Raw genomic sequence first — 20,428 nt, 5'->3', positions numbered from 1 at the left:
GGTCCCACTATGTCCCTCCTTTATTTTATTCCAGCAAGTCTAACTGGACTCAACAGGATGCACAAAAATGGAACCATGTCTCTTAGGAAACACTCCATTCAAGCTCATCAAAAACGATGGGGCACTGGGAGGGGAGTGACAATGACAGACACCACAGTCATGATTTCCTGTACCTAACCATCCTTTCCCACACCAGTTCGAATGGGGCATGGAAATGTTTTGCTATGACGTAAAAGCTTTCATGATTTAAAGAAAGAGAAGTTGCCCTTTCATACTGGGGAAAAGCAAGACCTGACAGAGGTTCACAGAAGATACAAAACATCGGGGGGAATGGAACTTCAGTAAATGCCCTGCACCTAAACCAGAAAGCCAGTTACATACGTATTTATACAGAACAGGAAAACTGAGATTTCCTCACTGTTCCTTCTCTTTTGATGCCTCTTCTTCCTGCCAGACACTTCAAAATACCACATGCTGCATCCATTTTTCCCCATGTAACTCATTTCCTTTAACAGCCAAAACTAGTTATGGCCAGACCAAACATCTTTGAGGCCTTCCCTGCTGGTATTGTTCAACTCTGCAAACTGCAGGTCACAGTGGAACCTGGGCTGATCCAAGGCTGACCTTCGTGCTAACTCTGCCATGCTGAGTTGCTACTGCACCCTGTTATCTTCTGAGCATTCGAAAGCAAAGCCACATCTGAGCAAGGCAGAGGAGCAGGCAATAGGAAAAGGGTGAGGGAACTGAACTGAAGAAGTGAATACAATTGAACTCTCGAGGGCTATAATTTAAGCCCAATTACATACCGCAAACTGAAGTTCGCTTCTCACAATGGGATGTGCAGTGGGGGAGTTAAAGCGGACTGTTTCCTTTCTGAAAACATGCCTGAGGTCTCCTTCATTCTCAGATAAAAATCACAGCCACCTCTTACCTCTGAAGATGCCAAAACCATTTTACACGTGTTAGTTTAGGTAACGTAATACACTCCTTTATTTGGGTCGGTTTAGTACTGGATGAACTGGTCTCATAAATTACCCTCTATTTGGTCACTGTGTGTTTTAACACACAAGTGATGATACTTTCCCTAAACAAGTGGCAGATGGAACACTACAAAGTTGCTTATGCAAACATCATCATCAATTTCACTCTCACACACACAATAAGCTGTAAGAGAAACACCAACAGCAAACTGTGTGCCCCTTTTCCTTGGTCAAGACACAGGAATACTGAATCCCAACTCCATGTACAGCACAACTGTAGCAATAGTCAAGCTTTAATCCCTCCAAATGATACCTGAAACCAAAAACCGAACTAAAGATGATCCCCAGAAATACAAGGCAAGAATTTGAAGCCAACGTTCCTGAGTCACGTCCCACTGTGCTACATCTGTTTGAACAGACATACTCCTCTGCTGTGAAACTTGGGTTTAGCATGCACAAGCTCCTTCTCATTTTCAGTTCATGTGAGTTCACACTCACAAGTTTCACTCTTGAGTTTCAGCTTCACGCAACTCTTAACACAGACTAAGTCAAATTCAGCCCAGGTTCTGCTTGCTTTCAGGTTGCAGGTATGAAGGAGCACGGAGTTTTTACTGTTTCGAAAGTAAAACCCAATGGAACCAGTTACTGTACCAGCTGCACCGTGTGCATGTGAAACTCAGATGAGACCACTAAAAAGTTTGGTAGTCCTATTCAAACTGTAATCAAATGAGACAAATTCCACCTTCTGTGGACTGCAGTAAATACATTAATACTAGCTCCAATACACACACACGCAAGCATGGAAGATACAGTCTCAGTTTTTACACTCTGAACACATATGTGCTCCAAACCAGCCTTAGCATGCCTAGCACAGATGCAGCTATGGAGGCCAGTTCAAGCTGTATCACCCACGGTCTAACAGAGCTCCTCAGTCATGCCGAGTAACCCATAGCACCATCAGCACTAACTCCCTTAAAATTGGCACGTATACGTTTGTCCAGGCTCAGTTCACACTGCTGTAGCCGTAGGCTTTGATGCCAAGCACAATTTCAGGCACTCTCTGGTCTCCCAGCTTCATTTTCCAGTCACTGAGCATCTCCGGCATGCTTTAACAACCTCAATCCATCCGTACATATAGTGTTAGGTATGTATGAATTAGCACCTTTGCAGATAGGGAAAAACACACAGCTTCAAGGGTGCCTTCTTAGGCTTAAGGCAGGAGAGCTGATCAAATTCAGGTCTGAATGCACCTCACTACCTGATGATTGGGCAACACTGAGTCTTTGTTATTACATGGAGGGCTCCATGCGTAGAATACGAGGATGAGCACAAACCCCCCAAGCCTGCAGCGCCGTCCCACTCGCCTCCCCCTGCCCTGAGCCCCTAAAAACTCCCTGCTCAGTCCTTGAAGTTTGAATCTAACCCAAGGCACAGCCATGACGAACGCTTTCTGCAGTTGCCATAGTGACCAGGGCCTGCCATTGAACCAGGAATCAGCGCCTGAAATGCCAAAACGGCTTGACCCACTTTGAAATGAAATAATAGTAATAAATAATGCTTTACAGACTTAATTGACCACAGCGCATTCAGGGCCTCCCATACCCCCGCAGCGGAGCCTTTAGTAGATGCAACAGATTAAGTGAGGGACAGAACACAAACAAGCCCACCTAAGCAGCAGCCCTTTACTCCTAGGTGGAGGATATAGAGTGCACAGGCAGAGTGTGTCTTCTTGGTTTATGTTCATGCTGTGCCTAAGAGAAACAGCTCGTCTTATGATTGGAGCTGCAGTAAAAACTACATGAGAAAGCGTGATGCGGACAGGAAAAGGCCAAATTCTGTTCAGTCACGTGGAGGACAAGCCTCAATATCTGAGCTTTTCTTTGGGTAGTGGAAAAAGAACGAAGATTGGCAACGCACACACAAGCTACCTGATCATACCCTACCCTGAGCACCCCACAAAGCAAGCATGCAAGGCAAGACGAAGAATACAAACTTCCTCCTCCAATAGAGCATCTCCTGTAAAGATTTGAACCAGCCAGTGAACAGTGACTTCAGCAAGCAGAAGCTTTGGGAATGGCTGCGGTCTGTATTCCACAAGCTATGCCTGGGATACTTACAGCTATAAAGGAAGCCTTAGGACTCTGCAATGCTTTAATGGAGAGCTCCACAAGAAACCTGACTTTTGGGTCTGTTACATGAATGACATTCAAGCATCCCTGCACTGACATGAAAGTCTGTCCGTCCTACCACATCTGCAATAATCACCCTGCCTGCCACTACAACAGAGCCTGTTCTCCTCTCAGGCAGTAACACACACAGTAAGAGGACACACAGCACATCCATTTGAATCTGCCAGTTGCAGGATGTGAACTAAAATAATCACTACATTGTGAAAAACCAAAGGATCTGTTACAAGGGCAGCTCATGCGAGCAAGTGGCAGCTTCTGGTACATGATGCTCCCACCTTCATCGTGTTCACCAGCATCTCAAGCAGCAGAAACACACAGATGACACCATTTCCTGCAGTGTCTTTCTAACCCCCTCTGACTTCCTCCGTTTGGAAAGCTAGTCAGCAGCCTCCAAGCCTGCCACAGGTCTCAAAAGAACTCAACTTTACAAGAGTAAATGTGCTCCAGTTGCTTGCATCTCCCTGCAGCCCACAGCACCTACCTGATAGTAAGCTCTTTAAGGCCCAGAACTGGGGTTACCAACAGCATTGCAAATGCTGGGCTTAATTCTATAGCCAGCTGAGCACTACATGCCTCCAAAACAGCAAAGAACTTCAGCATGTATTGAACTCTGCTTGTCTGAAATCTGTGCAAATAAAGTCAAGCCTGTGCTTACACACTTTCCTAAACAAGAGCGAGGGAGATCCTCAAGCATAAAACAGAACTCTACTGATAAAGCCTTGTAAAGAGCAGGAAAAGCTGCAAGGTCAAGAAGGCACCTCAAGCCTGGATGTAGTACAAAAGGAGTTAATTCTTCTCAGAAACAGCTAGTAAAGGGGTTCATTAGACGCCTACAAAGATACTTTTCTGTGGTACAGTCTGACATCAGTGGAAAAAGATGAGATTCAGAAACTCATTATGCAGTCTACCAAACAGCAAGCAGATGGTAACAACTTTTGATCATCACCAACCTACACGCACTTCAAATTGATAATCCAAGAATGAAAACCTCCATATATCCTCCAGCAATTCCCTGGGCTTGGCATGGTTCTACAAGCAATAACAAAATGCTATACTTACATTACATCTCCCAGTAAAAAAAGAGAGAAAAGCAAGCATTGCATTAAAAAAGCAGTGATACCTGGAGGGCTGTAGAGAAACTTTGAGCAGTGTTTCATGGCAATTGCTTTAAAAAGGATAGTGGGGATAGCTTCATTTCTGTTTGTTATTTAAACAACTGGTTTTTAACAGAAAAGTCCATCCTTGTCAAAGATTTACTGTGATTGTTCTGACGTTTCACAGAATGGTGCCCTCCTCCTATGACATTCAATAGCATCTTCACATATTCATGAGGCAAAATTAATGCAATTATTTTGCTCAAGGGGATTAGCAAATCACTGCAAGCATTAGGAAGGCATTTGCCTTCTGCCCATACACAGCACTGCAAGGTTGGTCAAATGTATTATTAACAATGCCATTGTCTGTGTCTGAACCATCTGACACTGGTTACCACTAGAGACAGACTATCAACTCTGATGGACAAATAGCCTGCTATCTTACAGAAGCTCCCACTCTGCTGCACCTGAAACACTGCCTCCACCTCTCCCTTTTTACCTGGAGCTATTGCAAATCCCAATCAAAAGTTGGAAAATGCTGTCAAAATAGAACAAGACAGATCTTAACAATACTGTCCAATAATGCAACGGCCCTGATTTAGGGAGGATCATTAATGTGCAGAGAACCAACACGTGTTACAGATCATGCACCAAACCCCTCCAGCACCCCCGGATTAATATAGTTCGGTTTGCTCTGGTGGAAGGCAAACCACATGGAACAAAGTATGATGGATAATACAATGAAACCTGGGGAGAAACAAAGGGGAAATAATGCAAAAGGAGAATTTCACATCCCTCTGAGGCCGATGGCATGTCTCAGACGCGGCCCCAACACGGTCACTCCATCTATGGCTGTACTTCTAAAGAAGGAACAGATAGGGGCTTTGTTTCCTCTCCTTCCCACCACAGTGCCAATGGCTCCTGTAATTAACAGCAAGAAAGGCAATATCTGATGCTCTCTTGAAAATCTCAGAGCCCAGGATTTGGGATAAAACAGAGCTTGCAAGTTCTTGTCTATAATTAAACACGATAATGAAGGACAGTGTTAAACCATCCCTGATGTGAAGGGAAGTTTGAAAACTTGACAGCTCAAAGAATAAAAAGTGACGTTCAAATAAATCTGAGCGTGCTTATTTTAAACCTCATTATCTGCAAAATCCCTCAATGGTTTGGAGATGCATTGTTGCTGTTGTACCTCAGTCCATCTGCATTGTTCCCAGGGAGAATAATGCAATATAGCACTAAATAGGTAGTGATAAAGATCCATGGTCGTTTTGGATGAGGATGTATGTATGGTACACCTTCTAGATTACCTCAACAGCAGCAAAAGCACTCTTCCCTTCTGCCTATCTCCTGCTGTAACATAGCAAGGCTATGAGCATCCCAGGACTTTGGCCCCAGCACAGGCAGCATCTCCCTCAACACATTCCAACCTTGTGGCAGGGTTTTTTTAAACCACAGATTAAACATCTAATGAAGCCTCACACCACATCTTATCAGTGACAGAGCGGGGGTGGACAGGGATATTGTGTATCTGGGGAGTAGAAGACAAAGCCAGAGCTGCACAGCTTCCCACTCACTCCTGCTGCTCATCAGCATCAGCTTTCATAAGTTAATGGAAGATGCTGTAATCGTCAAAGCTGGGACCAAATCGATTTCTTTTGTTCATCTCTTGATGCTTCATCCCTTTACCATTGTGAAAGCAACAATGCAACAGTTCCACAGCCCCGTGCCCTGATATCCTCCACGCAATCCCCCCACCTCTGCACTAACCATACAGTGTCCAGCGGACACCTAAAACCAGAGAGGGTCAAGGGATACTGAGAAGAGTCAGACACCCTCAGTGCTGGAGTCACACACAGCCCTTTGTCCTGAGGACCTGGTTTAGGCTTGTCCCCATACACAACATACTCTCTCTTGCTTCATCCAGCTTTCTGGTTTTCAGTGGCACAGACAGTTGGAGGCTTCCCTTAGCACAACGTTGGGCATCCAAAGTTATTGCACTGAGGTGAAATACATCTCTGAGATTCGGCTTGAAGTTTCCTTCCCGCTGAGCCAAAACCACAAGCTCCATCCTAAATACACCAGCTTCAAAAGGAGTTCTCCTGCATATGCATGTGATTTAATGAAGCAAGGGAATAGGAATATATTCTCTGTACTGAATCAGTGCTTTCCATGACAGACAGGACAATGCTAATCACCAGTAATCTGAATAACAGCAATGCTTTAGTGAATGGGGGTTCAGCAGATTTTCACTGCCTATAAGCACCCCCCATTTCCTACTGCCAAAAAACGAAAGCCACCTGTATAGGCACTGGAGGACCGCCTAAAACAAGCAGCACAAAACAAATCCCACCCCTCCCCATCACTTCAATCACACAAACAGAGCGAGGAATGCAGAGCAGAAGCAAGGCATCAGTGTGCATGCTCCGAGCCCTTTTGAGAGCAAGGGAGCACATGGGCAAACCAATACACCATCTTCCTGCAGCGGCTCCAGCTGCCCTCCCGTGACGCATCGCCTGTCCCTCCGGCATCAACCCCCTTCTGCCTCCCTCCATAGCCCCAGCTGCCATGAGAGCAGTAACTGCCCCTTTGGGGATGGGGGGGGAGATGGAGGAGACAGCAGGCGTGAACGGGAAAGGAGGAGGGGTGAGGGGAATGGAAGCTGAAAATGCACACAATCAGATTTGCCCATCGGTGGTTTCAAACAATCAAAAAGGCTGCTTTAGCAATTCCACTGTGGGAGAGGTAGGGTGCGTGCTCGGGGGAGAACAAGGCGGGGGGGGAGGAAGGAATCAGCCTGGGGAAGGGAAAAGAAACGAAGCATCTCTGCAACATGATGTCACGCTGTCTGCTTTCAAGTCCCCCAAACAGAAAGGAGCAGCAGCGGCAACCAACATGGACTCCAGATTTAATCTGCCTTGGAAGCTTGTGTCTCCGGTGGTAGATTTGCTCGGCAGACCTGTGCCGAGCACAGCACGCACGCCCCTTCCACACACATCCATGCACACACGGCACGTACGGACGCGGAGGGGAGAGAGGAAGGGAGGCATCAGCAGAAGGAACAGGAGAGTAACACTAACCTGGTAGCCATTAGGGACCGTAGTGCGGCGCGGAGCGGCTAGGAATTCATTCATTCATGCACTCGTGCGTGGCGGGGGGCGAGCGAGGGTGGGCCAGCGGTGAGGTGGGAGGGTACTCACCTCCTGCACCATCTCAGAGCCCTTCCCGAAGGGAGCAGGGAGACGGGGGGTGCCAGGAGCTCCTCCCGGGGAGCCCCGTCTCTCAGCATAGTGCTGCGGCTCCTGCCATGGCTCAGCCTCCCTCCCTCCCCACTCTGTGTGCTGATGGTGGTGGTTCGTGTGGCTCGGCCCCTGCTGCTCTCCAGCCCCCCCCCCCCCTCGTCGCTGCTGGCTCTTTCACACGCGCACAGCAGCACACACACGCGTGCGCACGCAGACAAGAGCTGCTGCTTTACATAATGCAGCCCCCTTCATGCCTTCGTTGTTCCCCTTCTCCAGACAGAGCAGTGTGTGTGGGGGGGGACATGCAGCATCTCCCCGGTGTCCCCCCTATTCTACCTGCCACTTCCAGATGCCGCCCATCAAGCCCGGCAAAGCCGACAAGCGAGGATCCTACAGGTTGAGGCGACCGTCCTCATCCTCGCTGTGCACACACCGGCCCATTCATGCACATGGGAGAAAGTTTGGAAACCCGGGAGCGTGTCGATGCAGGAACAGCAGGGGAAATTAAACCCTAATTAACTGGGGAAGTGGATTATCTAAACCGAGTTAAACACCGTGAGGACACACTCACTCGGAGTTAAGGTGACCTCAACTCTATTTAGCTTGCTTCATCTGGAAAGCGAGATGCTTCATTTTTCATGCCTAGCCGTGTGCAAACAGGCCTGGGATTTTAAAAGGCAGGTTATCAAGCCAAGTTTACCACCCTAGAGCAGCATTAGTATGTGGTGGTTCACTGAGGGACATACACCTCGCTTTAACACCACACACCCACTCGTGGACATCTTTATCCCAGAATAAGAAGGTTTCAGTCCCTCTCAAGGACTCTCATAGTACAATATAAACTCCATAGGCTGAAGGATGGAGGCCCTTTCCCTTCTTTTGTTGCATTTCATCCATTCCTTACACAGAGGTGACCGTTCTCTCTTCACTTTATAGAAGCAATCACAGTTTTCATGCTAATGACACAAAAAAAAGCATCTTTCCAAAAGGCTGATTATCCATCATTTCATTATAATCAAAATCAGTGGGAGCAGGAGGTGCTCTGCACTTGAGAATCAGTGCTCAAGCAGACTGCTGCAATTCAAATGCTGCACATGATTTTAAATGGAAAACGCTATCACCATACATGCCTTTATCCAGGCAGTACAACAGTACCATCCTCTTCTTCATATTGCTCAAAGGACACACATAGATGCACATGGGTTCATTGTGTATATGCCACTATTCTCACAAATGCATTGCTCCATTAAGAGATCCATCAGCATCCTCTTTGTGCCATGAGGGACCATAGTGCTTTCTTTCTTCACCTTCTCCATTTACAGTGCTGCCAACTACAAGCATCTAAAATACATCAACTTTCACCCCAAACATAAACTTGGCACATAAAATGTAATTTCATCTAGGAAAGTCTGGTTTTCATACCTCTAATTCCATTGCACATTTGTTCAGGTCCTTTCTCAAGCTTTTCTCTTCAGTTCAACTTGTGTTATAATATTTCCCTTGTAGTTCCATGTTTACAGGCATTGGAGATTTACAAACAAAATGAATCTGTACCAAAATCACAAAAGCTGACAACGTATTTGTCACTTCATCCAGCAACATCTCACTTTAGGCTTTAAATCTGCAAGTCCCCATAAGGATGGAGCTTTCTGGGTGCATGGAAATGAACGGTCTCTAACTAAGTTGTAAAGCTAAGTAACTGGCAATGAAGTGGTTTTGTCCTCGCACACAATGACCTTCTGCCAACACAGAAATCTCTCTAAAGTTTGCAATGCCTTCTTCTCCAGACTCTAACCTTCAATTCATTGGACCAGGTTCCCGTGTTTATAGGTAAACCTGGTGTGTTTTGCAACTGAGAAACCCACGTCTTGTGGTCCTCACTGGAAACACTGAAGCACTTCCCCAATACAAACCTAAGCACGAGCAAGAATGTCATTATCCAGTCAGAAAACCCAAGGTGAGCAGCAGAGCCACTAGAACTTGCACCTTGGCTTTTCATTTTCATACATGACTATCACAAGTTTCAAGAGCTTGTGAACTGGTGCATTTACAAACAGGTTTAAAGAAAATGGCATGGAACATACAAACTTTCCCATTCCCTGTGTCCAGTGCAATGGGACCTCCATACCCAGGGATGGTGTGACTCCCACTGGAAATGACTGTACCTGGTTTCAGGACGTGAACAATGTGGCTAAACTGGACAGGGTTCAGGTAAGAGCAACAAACAGTAAAGATAGTGCCACTGAATCCATCCAACACAGACTGGAGTGCAAGGAATGACGAGCTTTACATGATCACCTGGAACAGGAGTTTGATAAAAGCAGGTAACAGATGAAAGTGCAACAGTACCAAGAGCTGAAAGACAAGAGAGGCATTTTTGGATGTAAACAGAACTAACCACTGTAACTAATTCAAGGCTAGATTAGCCATCTGTGGCAAGCACTATTACACAAGGTTTTATGGTTTCCTAAATGCTGTTCTGTAGCTCAAGCAAAAATCAATTCAGGAGAGTCTTATACCTTGCATTCAACAGGGCTTTCAGAGGTATCTGAATGGTCCCATTTTGGTTTAGAGCCTAGGAGTCTTTCAGTGCTTTTTTTTCTTATGGCTTTCAAAGATGCTTGAAGATAGGTGGAAGTGTCTCAGCCTCTACGCATTTTGCCATGACTGACTGACTATCAAGGTCTGAACAAGATTCTACTTTCGTAAGTCGCATGAGAGCTATGCTGCCCTAAAGGCCATGAGGAAATTCAGTCTAATGGCTACTCTCAGATTTGGAGCCATAGAGAACACGGAGACCCAAAGCAGAAGCGGTAGGATAGACTCAATACAGGAGTTTAAGGCCTACCCATTCTTCAGACTTGTCGGGAAAGAAGATGAATAAAATGAGAGTTCTGCTTCCAAAAACACTGTGAGAGCAATGGCAGAAATGCAGGACTTAGAGAAAAGCTTCTTAGGTTTATCTGGGATAGCATGCAAGAGGCAGAGGTATGGGTAATTTGAAATATCATGCCACGTATCAAAAGCTTTACAAACTTCATCACATCCACAAGGCTCAACCCAGGGTTGCTTGCAGGTATGCCTCTCAGCCTTTGCCCTGGTACTAAAGAATCCAGCCAAGCACTAGGGCATTATTTCATGTGTGAAGGACAGCTGCAGGAGGAGTGAGTGGTGAGCTATCTGTGGCATGACATGGTCACACACCACAGCCGGAATACCAACCCCTACAGCAAGGTGGAAGGTCATACATCAGGAGCACTCCCTCCCAGGATGTTCTAATTCAGATCAGGCCTATCTGTGGCAGGTTCTTCAGCAGAAGCCATACCTTTACTGCCTGCTGGAGGGCTGGTTTCTGTTTTGCTGTCTCAGACCCAGCCGTAACACAAGCACACTCATGCATATTGCATCTCTCAGGTGAGAAGAAACAATGCATTGTCCGAGTCATTAAAGCCCAGGGCTGATGATAGATACACACAAGACAGTCCAGTGACTGAAGATCCAGGCCTACAGAGCAGCAGGTAGGTTTGACATAAACGCTATCTCAAACTGGTATGGCTTACCCTCCCTGTAAGCCTAACCAGTGATAGGGAAGCAAACTGCAGTCTTTCAAGGTCTCTGCAAAGTGTTTGGGACCATGGCTTTGAAAATACACAAGATTTTTCAGTCCCCCTTCCCAATAATTCTTTGTTCAATTTTAATACGCTCTAGTTTGAGGGCTTAAAGGATTGAAACAGTTATTCCCCACCATCTTTACTTTCCAGCTGAGCTCAGAAGAGAACCAGGGACACTTACACTTCCATAGTACTTCTGGCCTTGTCTTCAAAGACATAGCAGAAATGTGCAAGAAAGCGTATCCTCGGGGAAAACTCACAGTGCTGCAGCCTCAAGATCTCCAAGTAGGATTAGCATTAGTGGTTAACTGATGCAGATGGCTGGTAATTACTACTTTGCACATGTTGGCTATTTCTGCTCATACCACTGTTGGAGCACAGAAGCTGCTCTCCTCCTTAACTATGAAGATACGGGCTCTGCTTCTGAATGCACAGCATTGTACAGGGCGAGTTCTCTGACTGGGATGTGTGGTCCTGTTTGCTGGCTTCTGCTCAGACCATGGAGCATCCCTCCAGCGTACAGAACGGGCGCTATTCTCCAAACCCCACAGTATTCTCACCCTATTAAGCAATAAGGAGCACTGCCAAAAGTCTCCCTTCTCTCTCCCATAGAATGAGCTCCCAGACAGGTACCAGATCAAGCAAAAAAGCATTTTAGAGAACTCTGAGCTGACAATGGCGTTTTCATGGAGCAGGATACAGTGGCTGCTAAGAGCACATGGATTCCTACAGTAGTGGGGGATGGAGGAGGCAGGCAATCATGTGCTCAAAGGCATGGAGAGGAAGAGGGGGAGGAGGAGAACAAGGAGAGAGAGAACAAAGTGTCAACGTCTTAACTGGGACACACAAAGAGCCAGTTCTTGGTAAGAACTTAATCCAGGATTAACAAGAGGTCAGCTACCTCTGCAAGGAGGCTGCACTAAAAGGAGCTAATTAGCTTTCCTTAATTGCACAAAAGGAACCACACAGAATTCAAGGCGTTCACAAGGAGCAGGTCCCACCTCACCTAGGAAACACAGCCCTACCTGTTGTCCGCAGCACCACGCTCAAACAATGGGCATGTGGAAAGCCAAAAGCAGGCAAGGTGAAAGGATGCTAGCAAAGAGTGTGCGGGGAGTGAAATGGCTGAGCAAGAGCTACATCACACAGGACAAACACTTCTAGCATGGCCAGTGTATTTCCAGACAGCTTCTTCAGCGGCCACTGCCATAACATGTGGAACTGCCCAAGATCCCTATAGTAACTACAGCTATTGCTTTCATAAACATCCCAGTTTAGGCAGGCATTACACCCTGGGCAGAATAAAAGGAGAGCACAAAACAAATGCATCATGGACCACAGGCAGGTAATAGCTCCCAGTCTGGAAACTGGGATGATGCAGTGGAAAAGGGTGGCTGAACTGGCCTTCCAGAAATTCTCAGACTTGAGTTTCTAATCATACATTACAAAGACACATACATATCCCTAAATCCTCTGCCAGCTTCTACTTGATACTAAATCCATCTCTTGTTTTCCTCCAAAACCATGATATGTTCTATTCTAGCCCACTGATGATAAGCTGGTGCATATTTTACCCCAGAAACACTTGTGCTGCTGACAATCAGCATGCTTGAAAATGAAGAATAATAAGCACATCAGTAACTTTAACTGATTTCTCCAAGATCAAGCACTAATAAAACTAACTCCAGTACTTATTTGGTTTAGAGCACCGTGCTGAGGACTGGCCAGGTTGTAGGCAGACAGGGCCCTCCCCGTGAGAAGCTTACAGTGCAAGACTTCAACCGTGCATTGAAAGGCACAAAGACAAAGAGGCTGCACTGATTTCAAGCCCTGCTGCAATCAAGGGAGGCACCTTCGACTCCCAGGGACCGAGTGCATCCCAGCTCCATGCCCAGCTTGAGAGAGGATGAAGAGAAAAGCAAAACAACAGGTTGACCAGGGGACAAGTATCACACACACAAAGGAAAACAGCAACGGAAACAGGAGATCACCTATTAGTTACACGTTCCTGTGGAATCATTACAGTAGTGCCTCCATTAGCCATGTATCCTTCTTTTCTTATCCCTTCAGGATGGAGTTGAATATCATGCCATTGTACTTCCCGTTATATTGTGAAGGTAGCCACCAGGGGACAAGCAGCAGCAAAACTGCACCTCAAACCCAACCCAAACACATCACGTTCTTGGCATACCACTCCGAAGATGACAAAGCCACATCCCGCTCTGCTCCCTCAGATATGCTGTTCCTATGCAAGCTCAGCACAAAGAGAGAATTCCCTGACAGCTGGATAAAGCTTCAATAGCTGCCACTGGGGAGAGCAAAATGCACATCGGCTGCTCTGTGCCAGGGGCTGGCCTCCGGTCTCCTGGTACAGACATGCCCCACTCCAATCCCTCCACCACCCCTCTGGCTCCTTATTCCACACTGCACCCAGCTGAAACAGCTCAGACCTACGAGTAGATTTATGTAGAGAAGGAAGAGGAAAAGGGCCCTAAAAGGGCCTGATGTCTGTCTTTAGCACTGACTGGTGCAGTGTGCGCTTCTACGTCATGTCATTCAGTTCCGCCAGCTTCACCATTCCTCTGGACTGTTCCAACCTGTTTATCCCCACCAAAAGCAGCTTCCTAAAGCCTTCTTCCAAAGCACTACCCTAGTCCCTACCTACGGACTCCTGATGTCAATCCCAACACCCATTCACACACATTGGATTCTTCCCCACTCTCACCCACCTTCTTAACCTTGCCTGACACTCTTCCAGGATGGGTTCAGATTCCTATTACCTGCTGGGCTCACCCAGAGACTCACTAACACTAAAACAGCTAACTCAGTGCAGCCTTTACTCCCATGAAGACAGAGCACTGCTCCACCAGAGTCTTCCCTCCCCACACTCTCACCCCTTCCACCCGACCCTCTGTATCTCCATCCCAGCCCTGCACTGCATCAGGGAATCCTTTTTCCTGAGGAACTGCCTGACCTCAGCATGCACACACAGACACAAAGGAACCTGCATCCACAGGAAGGAGTCCTCCTGCCTGCCTGGGAGGCGAGAAACGAAGAGCTCAATGATGGCATCGCCACCTGTTAGCACATCGCATTGCCCGGGGTGAAGCTTCGTGTCTTCCCTGCTCCTCTGCTCTCTGGCTCCGAAACCACCATTTAAACTGCAGGCAGAAGCAGTTCTGCTGAGGGGAGAGAGACCATTAAAGCAGGCAAGAATCTCACTGCTCCGATGCATTTTATGCTCTCAAAAGTGGTTGACAGATTCCTCGCTCCGATAACGGCTTGGCATGGCTGAAACAAAGCCTTCTTTGCAACTGGCTACCCAGCTCTGGCATCTGAACTGGCTGCTGCCCACTGGAAAGAAAAGCTCCCACTGTCTCTTTAAGAATGCCCTGTAGCCCACATCGCTGGAGCTCGGTTAACCCTGGCTGCTCCTCGCTCCAGACACTGATGTCAGCTGTGAGATACCAGGACCTCTTCCTTTCTCCTGCTCTTACCTACCTGTTCGACTGCCCTGGTACAGCTTCTCCACGCTGTTGCACACGCCTGGTGCCCCAAGCATTTTTGCAGGGGCACTTCAGAAGAGCTTTATTAAATATCCCTCTAATCCCCGTTATAAAAGCCACCAGGGAGTGCTTCTGTGATGACAAAGGAGCAGAGCAGTCAGCATGGACCGAAGCATCCCAATTACCTCTAAATTCAACTTCCTTACTCCCACAGATCACTCTATTTAGTCATTTCTACATTTTATCTTGTTGGGCTGGAGGGACTGTGCAGCCTTCTCTAAACCTTATCAGACACAACACATACCATCTCCTTCCCTAATACAACAGCAGGCAGCACAGCCAGCAAGAGGAGAATATTTGTCTTCAGCATAGGGGTGTTTCCAAACATAAACTCCTTGGAAGGCCAGCTTCTACAGAGGGGTTAGAAAGCGCAGAAGGTAGCAATGTGACTCATACTGACAGTGCATATAAACACACATACAAAAGCCTACCTCACAAGCAATACAAACAGAGACTGTGATTCTCTTCTGGGCAAAGCATAAAGAATGCTGCTCTACCACTGCCCTTGGTTTTGTACCTACTCCAAACAGGTATAAGGGGGGAAACACAACGTCAGGCCCAGCAATACATAGAAAGCAAGCAAGCAGCGCGGCTCCTCAGTGCGCAGGGTAAGAGCACAAAGCAAATTAGACGTGTTCTTGCAGCATGATATAGGGGCAGGAAGGACTAATGTGATTCAGAGCTGCGTAAATCCGATCAATCACTTCTCATGGAAGCTGGTGAAATACACGCTCTGTATGATCAGTTAATCTCTACCACTAACTTTATTATAAGGGCGCCGTCATAGAATCAGAAAGCTATTCTTGCAGAGAAACAAGTTCAAAGGATAGCAACAAAAACATCACAGTATTCATGAGGCTTATTTATTAAAGGAAACTCGAAGGGCAAACAAAGTGAAGTGGTCAACAAGTATTTGAAGAATGTAAACATCAAAGAGAAAGAGAAGCAGTAGTAGAAGGTTTTATAACAACAAGCAATGCTATTCTATTCCGTTGTGGGAAAAAATGAGGCTGAAGTCAGATCCTTGCAGCCAAGAGCATGAGAGAAGTGGTAGAAACTCATTCACTTGTCATGTTTATAAACAGCATTAGCTAACCATTAGTAAAGGCAAACAGTAGGGAACTGTCCTGCACTGGCAGGAGCATGGATTAATGCCTCAATTCCATCACCCTTTTTTCATGTCTCTAACTCTGCTTTCCGTAATTTTCCTAACAGGAGCAGCCCAGTCCAATGGAGCAAGGCCCTTCTTTTAAAAGGCTCTCCCACTGTCAAACAATACAATCTTAGATCCGTTTCCAAAATCATTTATACCCTCACCTGTCCTTAAAACAGAAACCTGGAAGAACCAATGGAAAGCCTGTCGGAAATGCTGGGGGAAAATAACATAACAGGCACCTGAAGCAATGATGTAGTTTTACTGCCTTCAGCCAGCCACTGAATATTGCTCAGCTTCTCTAAGCTCCACGCCCTAGACACGTATCTGCTTTCACAGCCTGCAGTTAAGCAACAGTTCATCTCCCAAACCTCATTCCTAAAATGTACATCAGATTGAAGGCCACCGCACGAGAACTCTGCTTTTTAAACAGCTGACAGCTCTAGAAAAACCTAAATTCCAGCCACAACCCCATCTCCTTCCTCATGAGCAGAGGGCACTGCTTTCAGAGCTCTATAGTTGCTTTATTTCTATTCCTAGAGGGTCAGAAATACACCAAAATTACAGCTCCAGCACGCTGCCAGCTTTCTAAAACGCCTCTGTCTCCAGTGCAAACCTTTTAATTCACAGCACTTCGTGTGTCATCACTGCACAAGGATGAGACCTTGCCAACGTGGAATCCTCAGACCTTGCCATCTCTTTCTCCTGTCATTTAAACAGGTTTGTTTGCTTAGTATTTCATTAAAGGAATGACTCTCGTTAAAGAGAACTGTTATTACACTAAAGATAAACCCCGTTAATTTGGTGCCTTCTATCATGTGCATATGTGGATGCTTTATTCTGTTACCAAATCTTTGCTGCTTCTGAATACATACCTCCTCCTTCCCTCCCCAAGTCTTTTTCATTCAATCTATTTTCTCCTCCATTTCCCTTCTTGCCGTTCCAAGGCCTGAAATTAGGTGTAGTCAAGCCACATTCTTCCAAACCTGGTATTCCAAGTGGTTTGAAAAGGATTCAAAATATATACCCTAAATACATATTCCCCCTCCCACCAACCTAAACCCAAATTCCTCCTTCTCTGCTCCTTTTCCATATGCATAGAGTGCCTGTGACACTGTCAGATGAGAATGGCAGCATTTACATCTTATGTTAGTTGAAAATAAGCAGAGCATCTCCCCCCAGGGTCACTTGGCTGTGTCCACAGAGAGCATTCTGTCCAGGAAAAATGCTTATGGAGAATAAACCTCTGGAAATATAAAGTATAATCAACAGCATACACCTAACATTGACCAAATGGAAAACTTTACTAAAAGAGAGGCCCAGGGAATGTGCCACCATCTTGTGTTCAGCTCTGCAAGAACATACTGAAGTTGCAGGAGGGGAAGAAAAGTTTATGTGCAGCACTTGTTTGGGTCGGTCTCCGTTCCCCTAACTTTGATACTGTATATTTGGATACTATTATATCTCAATTTATACAATTTCCTTTCACCAGAGTCAAAATACTGAAATTAGCACTTACCATTCATAATAAGTATTAATTATCACAATACTACTAATAGTGGCAGCCTGCCATTCAGATGCACTTTCTGACCAGGACTCAAATCAGAGGCACACAAGGGAAGATTCAACCACAAACACACTGCTTAATCAACCAAAGGAATACCACTAACTAGTTTAGAACAGAGAGCAAAGAAAAGTCTTGTTCCCAAGAGGAATTTCAGCTGACAAATGTGATTAAGCAAAAGACATCTCGACCAGGATGCAGTAATTCTTGCATAATGTGCCACAAGAGCTTCGATTGCAGTATTTGGCTCTTTCAGACCTTACCATACCCACTTGTTGAGCAGAATAGCCTTGATCAAGTAGAAACATTAAGTACCTGAGTGTTTCTGTTTAGTTCAGCAGAACTATTAACACATGCAGAGTGAATCACTGTTCAACATACCATTTCTAGCTCTTGTTACATGTAAATAGCAAGCTGTGCTTGTGAAAGGGAGCGCAAAGGACGAGTGGCATAGCAATATATATATTTGCAGATACTATATAGCATACTATATATAAGAACGGGGCATTTTGCAGACATAGAACCTGGGGCAGAGGCAAGATTGTGATACAAGTGGCTAGTGACAGATTAAGGTTTAAAACTGGCTTCTTGTGACTTCCAGTGCCAACAGGCAGGTCCTTGCTTCTCATTTGAAGGGAGCAAGGACTTAAACAGTTTGAAGAGTGGAAAAGAGAACCTGCAAAATGTTATCTAAAGCCTCCTCTCAACTCAATTTGCCTCTTTCCATGCTTTTTCCTCCTGCATAACTGAGGAAAATAATCTCTAGAGGAGCCTCACTGCAGCCTCATTCATCTCAGTTTAAGGCCCTGAACAAGCAATGGCTGCGGAATTCCAGACCAGTTCCCAAGCAGTTTGCCCTTCACTTGACATGTATGAGGCTGCTGAAGGACCAGAGAGAGCACAAGGCGATTTTACCCACTGATAAGCAGAAAAGACCATTTTAGAGCAAAACAAATGATGAGGATTCAATTAGCCAAAATAATCTGCAGCTCAAGGAGAGATGCTGGGTGTTGACTCTGCAAAGCACAATGTCTTCATGGTGTAAGTCAAAGAGCTCTTCTACCTCATTGCCCTCAGAGAGGTTTCAGTAAGCACACAGACACGTATTACAGAATAAAATTACACATGGTCATCCAATTTTAAATCAAAACCTAATGCCAAAACCATACCACATAACAAGCAGAAGACACAAAAGGGCTACTTTTGCATGTCTGTCATCACACAGAGCTTCAGCAAACCAAGCCTCAGAGCAAGGGCTTCAGACTGACTCGGGTTTTCTTCAAATAGCCTCCTTCCACTGTAATTTTATATATATATATATATATATATATATATTTTACTAAAATAGTCACTTCACATGTCCTTTGTACCATATTACCACCGAAGGCATTAATTCAACATGGCAGTCCAGGACAAAAACTGGTCTGATCTTGGTTCTATTTCTGGCTCAGTGATTGCGAGCACAGTGAATTACATGCAAGGTTTTTCCTTGACATTTGTGCACTTGGATTAGGCTCCTAATTGCTTACTAGCACTTCCCACTACTGAAAAGCCCAGAGAAATTAGCACAAAACCTGCTGTGAACCACTTCATCAAGCTATGAAACCAGTTACAAAATAGATCTGTCAATACTCTTCAAAGCTGTTCTCTGGGTCACCTTACACAGCATCGTGACGTTTCTTTCTGTTGAGAGAGAAGGATAGAAACTGTACTTTATGGACAGAGGTTCAGCCAAAATGGTCAGAATATTCTGGATGCAGGGAGAGACAAGTGACCTATTAATACGGTTTCCTCTTCCTGCTGCATCGACAGCAAATGGGAACGTTCCGAGTCCTAAGATCCATTTGCAGAATTTATAAGGAGTGAAAGCCTCTCCTTTCCAAAATGCTAGCACTGTGTTGGGTGCACATGTGGGTCAGCTCCGATGGCTTCCAGCAGGATTATCATCACCTATTTCTTCCTTTTGAATAAAAAGCACAGAGAAGAAATAGGGAGACGCAGAAGAATCGATGAAGACGGGAGAGAAGAGCACTGAAATGTAACATTTCAACCTGTGGCATGAAGGTTGAACAGCACAAAAGGCACAACAGCACAGTTATGTAACTTCAATGGAACTATATCGCTAGTCTTCCCCAAAAAAATGGGAAAGAATAGATTTGGAAATCCATCTTTCATTTGCAATACAACAGAACAAAGTTTGTGCTCACTGCACACAGTAGCTCTTTGCAGTATCGATATGAAATTGAAAGTAATTTAAACAGCTTCATCATGTCACTATGCAACTAAGGAGGCAAGAATCCCAAATACCCACGCTGGTCACTTTTACGTATTATGCCAAGCAGTGATCCTCTACAATAGAGAACACATTCCTCCTGGCCCTTTTTTAACCAACCCTTTAGTTTAGATCCTGAAGTCATCACAGGACTACAGTGTAAAGACTGCGTACGTGATAGTGCACAAACGTCCTCCCTTCCCTTCCCTCTTAGACACTTGTGGCCCCAGGATGCTGACACACCAACTGAAAGAGCAGGTATCATTGCCTGCACTCCCGAAGTGGCAGCCTTACAGCACACACAACTGAAACTGCCTAACGCTAATCCTCACTGCTCCCTGACATCAAACAGCTTCTAATTTTAGCTCTGCTGTTCTGTAACCCTACCTAGTTCCCAGCCCACCCCCACAACTATATAATAGATCCTTCCTTCAGATAAGTAGGGTGTTGGAACATTCAGAGGGGTTTTTTTTTCTCACCCACAGGCGCTAGCAGAAAAATGAATTGCAGATTTATTTTAGGTAGAGCCTTTGGCCCTTATTTTCTCTGTAGGTTCCCTATAGCAAGTTCTGCGGCTTAGAAATAGTCCAACCAACAAATCAGCACAAGCCAGTGCAGAAGGAACCACAAAAGGAGGAAAAGCGGATGAGCAGACTTTTGTTCAGTATCCCATTTATGGGGTATCAAGTTCAGCCACCAGCTTGTTCTTATCCCTGCAAGACTCCTTAGTCATTTGATTGCCATTTTTTTCATA

The 20,428-nt window shown here is 45.6% G+C and overlaps 1 protein-coding gene across 10 annotated transcripts in view; it reads right to left on the bottom strand.

Moving 5' to 3' along the window:
- Positions 1–20,428, bottom strand: part of GRAMD1B (GRAM domain containing 1B) — a 110,309-nt gene that overhangs the window by 25,163 nt on the left and 64,718 nt on the right. Inside the window, exon 1 of one of the 10 annotated variants that reach the window (XM_057425925.1) lies at positions 7,347–7,533. The exons of the other annotated variants lie outside the window; for them this stretch is intronic. Within the exon in view, the coding sequence (XP_057281908.1) occupies positions 7,347–7,357 (11 nt within the window). The 5' untranslated portion in view covers positions 7,358–7,533. Of the gene's footprint in view, positions 1–7,346; positions 7,534–20,428 lie in introns of those variants that run through there. 10 annotated transcript variants of the gene reach the window in all.

This window comes from Pezoporus wallicus, unplaced genomic scaffold, assembly GCF_028554395.1.
Source record: "Pezoporus wallicus isolate ANWC-B61680 ecotype Strahan unplaced genomic scaffold, APGP_CSIRO_Pwel_v1 contig_8797, whole genome shotgun sequence".
Lineage (NCBI taxonomy): Eukaryota > Metazoa > Chordata > Aves > Psittaciformes > Psittacidae > Pezoporus > Pezoporus wallicus.
This window is presented reverse-complemented; position numbering and strand designations above follow the sequence as displayed.